This window comes from Drosophila subpulchrella, chromosome 3L (assembly GCF_014743375.2).
Source record: "Drosophila subpulchrella strain 33 F10 #4 breed RU33 chromosome 3L, RU_Dsub_v1.1 Primary Assembly, whole genome shotgun sequence".
Classification (NCBI taxonomy): Eukaryota; Metazoa; Arthropoda; class Insecta; order Diptera; family Drosophilidae; genus Drosophila; species Drosophila subpulchrella.
Genome location: NC_050612.1, coordinates 15,993,843 through 16,001,504, shown reverse-complemented (window position 1 = coordinate 16,001,504; position 7,662 = coordinate 15,993,843). Strand labels below are relative to the sequence as shown.

Genomic DNA, 7,662 nt, shown 5'->3' with positions numbered 1-7,662 from the left:
AATGTTAATTAGTGATTTTCAATATCGATATTGCCATCTCAGCTAAATGGAGTTTCACCCTCCACACATGACCTCCTATATATGAGGTGGGTTTCTAGGGGCGTGGCCGTGCAGCCGCAACCAGTTAGCCATCTAATGGCTTGTCTAATATCCTTTAACTGCCATCGGGCCATTAAAAAGCATAAAGTCATTTAGTAATTAATTTTCATGTTGGTTCCGTTGCCAGGAGATAGATATGATGATGATGGGTTAGTAGAGGTGTAAGGCAGGCAGGGGTGGGTATACATATACATATATCTATATCTATAGTCTATAGGGTAGTACCGAAACAGGGCGCGGTCGAGTTTGGTTTGGCTTTTGCAGAGTCCCTTCTGCGGAGTCCTTTTGCACAGTTTGCATACGTATATTAACAAAACAAAAACACTCGCACACATGCAGGCGAAAAACGCGCCAAACATGTCCTACCTCTCGGGATTTTCCAGTGCGCACGTCAGGATGCCAAAGGATGCAGTTGGCCCTGTGTATATGCCGGGTTCTGTTTCCAGCTTCCATTACTACGAGAATTTTTACTACGTTTTATCGATCCAATGGCTCTCTCTTCGCTCGGTGTGTATTCTGCGTCCTGCTGCTGTACGCCCAGCCAAAAAAAAAGAGCAGGACCAAAGAGCCGAAGTTGAGTCGTCGGTTTTTGGTTTAGAGATGATATGGGGGCTTGGGTTTGGGTTTGGGATTGGGTTCGCGTCTATAAGGATGAGTGGGGAGTTGGGCGAGGCCACATCAAAAGAGCACCAGCGAAAAGAGGGAAACTCCCGCCCGCGCCTCTCGTTTCACTTTCCACTTGATTCCTTGCGCTTGACAGACCCCCCCCCTCCACTCAGCCAGGATGCAAGGATGCAGCTCTCTCGCCGACTCTCTCTCTCTCTCTCTTTCTCTCTGTCTGTTTCGCGGCCATTGACCTCTGATGTCAAACAAAATCGGCGCGCACTTATTATATAGAGAGATCGGGGGGACTGGAGAATGGGAAATGGGAAATGGGTGCTCGAGAATGGGAACTGGGTGCTGGGTGCTGGGGACACTCGACCACGGTCCAGGGAATTGCAACCTGGGAGCGGCGACTGGGAGGGGAAAGTGGATTGCCGTGGATTGGATGCTGTGGTGCTCCAGGACGAGAACGAGGACCAGGAGCAGGACCCCGACTAGAGTTGCCTTACGGCCAACTTCAGAGTTTGTTTTGTGTTGTGTAAATTACGTTATTTACGTGTATATTGTTGGCCAGAGTTTCGGGTTGCTTTTGTTGTGTGATTCTGATGGGGAAGCTTAAATTGGATACGCCAGCAATTGGAAATTGTTGCAATTGTTTAACGGTCGAAGGGGACGGGCCAAGTTTTTAGCGGGCTTAAGCTCAAGGAAAGCGTCAAAAAATGTTATTAGCTGTAAAGGTATTTCTGAGTTATTTTAGAGTTACAGTTAGTGCATGGGCTTCAGTATTTATATTTTTTTATAATTTCGTTGCTTCATTTTTTGTTTGACTTTTAATTAAAAGGTAAAATAGTCTCAACATAAGATAACATATAAGATCTACTGATCACTAATCCCCACTTTATATATTTTGTTTACACATAAATACAAACCGAATGTACATTAACATTTAATGTTATAAAAGTAAAACTTCTAAATCGTGGTTGTCAAAAATCGCGTTGGTCGGAATTAGGTGAGAACTCCTACGAACATCCAATTCAAATTCCAACCGAAGAGATTTCTGTGTCACCCCCTAATTTGTAATTTGACACATATTTTACAAGACTTTTTACACATATTTTACAGAACTCTTTACTCTAAATATCCGGTTTGTGTCTACGCTGACAGCCATTGCTCAGAGGTTGCCGTCACGACTAATTGCTTTTAGTTGCACTAAAACTGTACAGTGGCCACAAAACTGTCTGCTCAAATCAAATTTCGAAATTTCAAGCGAAACTTGACAAAGGGACCGAGTTCTCGCAGGTGTCCTCCTCACTTAAAGAAAAATTAATGATATAAGCTGTTAGTTTTTTTTTAAATATAGATACAGATATCTCACTTACTTATCTATTCGCCTCAGGAAGTTCTGGATCTGCTGATTCTTTCCAATAAGGGCGTAGAGGGCCGCAAAGCCATGGAAGGCCATGGAGAAACTTACGGCGTAATTGAGATGAGATCGATTCTCCCGGTAGTAGTTAAATGCAAAGGAACAGATGCAAACGAGCCACACGAGTGCCGTGTAACCGACGTACTTCCAAAAGGACCTAAAGCGATTCTTCTCAATGGACTCGAAGCTCTTCTCGGTCTCGATTATCGGCTGCTCACTAATGTAGATCAGGGTGAGGATATAGAAGAATCCACTGATGGCACAGGCCACAAAAACGGGAGCGTATAGGTAGATCATAATGGACCAATTGCGAGCTGCGATATCAGTAGTAAATTAGTGATCAATTTAAGACTGGCAGTACTTACGATCAAACCAGCAAGTATCACCTCCGAAGATCAGCCGAGAACCGTAATAACTAAAGCTGACAAAACAGGACCAACCCACGGCGATTATTACGATGGGCATGAAGATGAGCCAGAACATCAGTTTCGTAAAGACCACGCCATGGAAGCTTAGGTAAAGCTTAAACGCAATGAAGCTCAGTATGTAGAAAGATAGGACCAAGAACATTAGCGTCAAGCTGGCTAAAGATGTAATAAAATAAGTAATATAATCACTGGAGAGGCACAGGACTTTACTTACGCAGAATACGACAAACTGCATTCGAGATATTCGCCGGGTTGTGGAGAGTCAGATAGGCCAACAGGGCATATCCCACGATCATACAGATGGCGTACGCCTTTATGGCCACACCGTAGAAACTGTTGCGCATCTCCGAGCACAAAAGGTACACGATCAGCACAATAAACATGGATAGTATCGCGATCAAGAGGCCTGCAAAGAGAATAAGCTGGATGAATTCGGAGCGAGAGATAATCTCTGGAGATCAAACTATGTATCAATCGTCACTTGCGATTTTCTCTTGTTGTTCTAGCAATTGCTTTTATGAGCGTACTATTTTTAAAACGCCCCAAAGAAATTGAAAGCATATTTGTGATTGTGAATGCCTAATGCCTAATCGCGCGGAGAAATGTTCGTTTCTCAGACGCTACTCACATATGGCGTAGGTCCATTCCCGCACCCCGAGAACAAAATTAAGCTTTTCTGGGGCGCAGGCCAGGGGTTGCCACTCCCAGGTGGAGTTCCCATGGAGCAGCGGGGTGAAGCAGTAGTGCTTGGAGAATATGTGACCCCGATGGCTGATGGTTCCGTTCTGGAAAGTAAGAGATGTGGAATCAGGTAAAGGGAAGGCTACTTCATTCCTCACCTCGTGGAGTGTCCAGTGAACGTACTCCGATCCCTTGGTGACTGCCTTCATGTGCTCACATGGCGTTTCTACATGGACGCTGAAGCGCGGCAACAGTTCCACATCCCGCAGACTGCCGTTGTTCAACTCCACCTCCATGTGGCTCTGCGAGGGAGGACCTGCCACCTGGCTGGTTGGTACCAAGCACTGTCTCCTCTCCAGATCGTAGATCTCACCCTCCTGACAGCAAATTCGCACACAGGGTTTCGTCTTGCAGATGCAACCCCTCAAGTGTCTCGGTGCCGGAATCCGAATGCCATTCTCGATGACAAAGTCGTAAACGGCCACAAAGTGGCGGGGAATCACTGTCCAGTTGTGCACATAGGGACCGTCCAAACCGTAGCTCCCTGTAATATTTGCCGTATCGATGAAGGCACACGGGTAATGGGTCTCCTCGTGAATTCCCCACGAACTGCGCGCCACCGAGAGGATGAGGAGGATCCCCAAAATGCAGAACTGCGCCATTCGAAGAGACATTCTCGACTGGCGATCTTTTTTTCGCTCCGACTAGTGCCTTTGTTTACTGTAGAGCGTCCAATTTATGCCTGTTTACCTCCAGACGATTGCCAAATCGAAATCGAATCGTATCGAAATGGAATGAATTGAAATGAAATGGACTAGATAGAAACCGAGTAGAGTATTGCACTTATGACGTAGCGCGGTGGCGAAGGTGCGAGTCGTTAATTGAGTGAGCGGATCATCATCTTCACCTGACACGGTACGAACTTGGACTGTGAACCGAATCCCGGCGAACTCAATCGAAGGCAGTCTGTGGTGTGTCTGTGGGGCTTTTTGTGGCATGGCGAGGCGCACACCCACTTTGCTTGGTGGTGTTCGTGGAACGTGCGGCATTTTGTTTACAACAACGGAGCAGGGAAAAAACAGGCGGTCCGGAAAACATCAAAATGGTCAGGAAATGCTCTACAGTTTAATGATGTGTTCAGATATTTCGGTTACGTTTTATACAAAAAACAAATTCCCAATTGAATGGGTATGTAAAATCACTTTCAATGGTGTCTAAAAGCATTCTATACAAAACATCTTAACTATGATGGTTCCAGAATTTTTTACTTTTTGACTGCATACTTTTAGGCACATGGAGAATTAATATCATAATATTTTGTTGTCTATTAATTTTTTTAATCGGTATATTTTAGGTACAAGATTTGTTTTGCTTATCTTTTTACCAAAGATAGAGTCTTGTCTATTCGTAGTCAATTAACACCTCCAGAAAAATTAAAAGAGGCACGGAGAAGTATTTACGCAAAATATAAAAGACCGGACGCTCTCTAGACACTGACCGATTCACCTCCAGATACTAGATATTAGCACGAGTGGGTAGATAGGGATAAAGGCGTTTTGGGCACTGTCAATTGCGTCATTAACGAATCATTTGCTGCGTGCCACTTGAATTGTGGCTAATCCTGCCGACCCACCCATCTACAAGTCATCCAATCCAAACGCTTTGAGGCACGTCATCGAGTCAAGCGATCCCAGTGGGTGGACATTCGAGGAACACTATAGTTTACTACCTAGCCGTTAACTGGGAACCCTCTTAGAGGGACCTGCCTGGAGTTTTGCCTCTGAACAAATTATTAAAAAAGAAAATGATTTGATAGGCAGGGAAACCCATAGAATTAAGAACTTATTTGCTAAACGAAACTTTTGCGTGCGACACTTTTGCGGATTTCAGGGATGGCAACGGAAAAAAATGAATTTCACTATCAATGAATGGTAATACCAACAAAGCTAAAAAGTGTCAAGAAATAAGGCTTTCTTTTGATTTTCTAGTGGGATAAATGCACTTCATCGTGAGTTTATTCCACAATTTTCTTATAGCTAGTATACTGAGGCACTTATTTTATATACACTTATCTCTTTGCGACAGACTAAATGATTCATCAGCAAAGCAAATACCAGAGTTCATAGATGAGCAATCATCTCAGTTCCATTTAAAGTGATGTCACTGTCGGCTTATAGGGAGAATCTGTAGAGAAAAAGATAGGGACTGATAAAGGAGACACAATAAAATAATAGGCTTTGTACCTGAAGATTTCAAATCGCCTTTCTCATCGAACTTGTAGACGCGGGCATTAATGACACTCAGATCAGTTTGACTTGATTCCCTATAGATAAGATTTGCCATCTTTAGAGACTCCAAATTTTATTTTGTACATCATAACTTACACATTGATTGCCCACCAAGATTTCACGTGCAAATTCTTGCCAAGAAGCAGAATAAATCCAGCTATCGCCAGGCCCAGGATGCAAATTCCACTCCAGAAGTCAATGATGAAGAAATGCTCTCTCACTCTAGCCATAATATAGACGACTATTTCCCGAACCCAAACGGCAAAAACGCCCACTATGTAGGCACTGAAAGCGTAGAAACTGGGGGAAAATGCCGGTTAGCTTAACCAGAGGTTTAACCATATGATGCTTTCGCATAGCTTACTGGGTCTTGACGATTTTCAGTTGTGTGCCCAATATGTACTGAGTATCTGGTGGCAGTTCGTAGATGGAAAAGTAGGCCTTCAGGCAGCAAACAATGCTGAAAATCAGCAAGAGTGTAATGGGGCCGTAGTAGTAGATTAAAATGCCCCAGGTGCGGACTAAAAATAGAGAGTTCAATTGAAAACTACTTGAACTTTAAGATTCTGTTTTCCTTACCATCGAACCAGCAATAATCTTCTCCCATGCCTGGCTTGTAGTGCTTGGGCAACTTGGAGTCCTGGGCGAAGGACACTAAAAACCTTAAGCCAATAACCGCCAGGACTGCCAAAGCGTAAGATAACCGACGCACCCAGTTTCTGACAGCCTTTTGTTTGAATTTCAGCAGGAAGTCCAGACTGCAGATGGCCAGGAAGACGAAGGACAGCATGATGCAAAAGTAGGCCAAAAATCCTTTGAAAGGCAATGACTTATACACGTGACTGAGGAAGGAGAGCATTTCAACACACCTATATTCCTGCAAGCCGAGTGCGAAAGCTTCATGGGATTCTTCAAGGCCAAGTAAACCAACAAGGAGTAGCCCACGATCATGGAGAGCAGGTAGTAGATGATCAGCTGGCCATAGTGACTTTTCCTGGCATCTCTCACAGAACCAAGCAGCGAGAGTATAAAGATGTTAATAATGATGGCTATAATACTGCCTGGAAAAGGGATGTATAGGATTAGAAATGTTTTTGAAAGGAATGACATGGAAGACTCACAAATAGCGTAGATCCAGACGCGGTAGCCCGTTTGAAAGCGCTCGCAACTGAGCGGAGTGAGCTCCCATTGCTCCGGCTTGTGCTCCAGGGGGCTAAAGCAGTATTCATCCGTGGTCCACAGGCGATTGTCCCGCTGCAGCGATCCGTTCTCGAAGAGATCCCATTGCCAGAAGCTCTCGTGCTTCTTGTCCACGAACTTGTTCCGACAACCGAGCTCCGTGCGTACCACAAAACGATCGAGAATGCGCACTTGTTCCACCGATCGATTGGCGTAGGTCAGCTCCACGTGCGTGGACTCCCGTACTTGGTGTGGCCTCGAGCAGTTCCAGTGTTTCGAGTCGAATACTAGATTCTCCGGACAACAGAAGCTAATGCAGGGCTTCAGCAGGCAGACGCAGCCGCGCAGATGCTTCTTGGCTCGGTACTCCACGCCATCGATCACCTTGAAGGAGTACTCCGCCATTAGTTGCGGCGGAACCAATACTCCACCATATGAATAGGATCCGTCCTTCAAGCGGAGACCATCCGTAATGTTAACCGTATCCTCATAGGCACAGGGATGATCAATGCTGGCCGTCTCCAGAGATCGAACGCCAGCGAAGAGCCAAAAAGCCAGAGGAATGATCCAAAGCAAATCCATGTCTTGGAATGGAAGATTTCCTCTGTTCGATCTTCTACCTGACGTCACAGGCCAGGCAGATCGATAATTAAGTAAACAAATATGTGAAGCGATCGCCGTTCGCGTTTTTAAGGCAATGCACGCACACTCGCCGAGTCACAAATCCCAACCGAACCAACAACAATCAAAACCCAAAACTGACTACGAATGTGACGCGGGTCTAAAAACGGCTGCGATTGCGACAACGGCAGCGACAACACCAAAAAGAACAACCATAAACATAAAAGCCTGGTGGAGAGACTCTCGCAGTGTTGTCTTGGCTCTCTCTCTAAACGACTAGACGACAAACCGGCAACCGCAACGCAGCTCCATGCTGGCCAAGAATAAAAAACAGACTAAC

At 45.1% G+C, this 7,662-nt stretch overlaps 2 protein-coding genes across 2 annotated transcripts; both read right to left on the bottom strand.

Moving 5' to 3' along the window:
* Positions 1 to 1,849: 1,849 nt before the first annotated feature.
* On the bottom strand, positions 1,850 to 4,181 carry LOC119552709 (probable G-protein coupled receptor Mth-like 8). The gene is made up of 6 exons (XM_037862459.1): positions 3,393 to 4,181; positions 3,182 to 3,338; positions 2,768 to 2,959; positions 2,491 to 2,709; positions 2,082 to 2,439; positions 1,850 to 2,013 (listed from the first exon to the last, which is right to left on the bottom strand). Exons 1-6 carry the CDS (start codon positions 3,906 to 3,908, stop codon positions 1,965 to 1,967), a joined length of 1,491 nt encoding a protein of 496 aa, XP_037718387.1. The 5' UTR covers positions 3,909 to 4,181; the 3' UTR covers positions 1,850 to 1,964.
* Positions 4,182 to 5,237: 1,056 nt separating this feature from the next.
* LOC119552708 (probable G-protein coupled receptor Mth-like 9) lies at positions 5,238 to 7,630 on the bottom strand. Its single transcript, XM_037862458.1, has 7 exons — positions 6,644 to 7,630; positions 6,392 to 6,583; positions 6,102 to 6,335; positions 5,887 to 6,043; positions 5,619 to 5,822; positions 5,478 to 5,557; positions 5,238 to 5,418 (listed from the first exon to the last, which is right to left on the bottom strand). Exons 1-7 carry the CDS (start codon positions 7,281 to 7,283, stop codon positions 5,384 to 5,386), a joined length of 1,542 nt encoding a protein of 513 aa, XP_037718386.1. The 5' UTR covers positions 7,284 to 7,630; the 3' UTR covers positions 5,238 to 5,383.
* Positions 7,631 to 7,662: the final 32 nt, after the last annotated feature.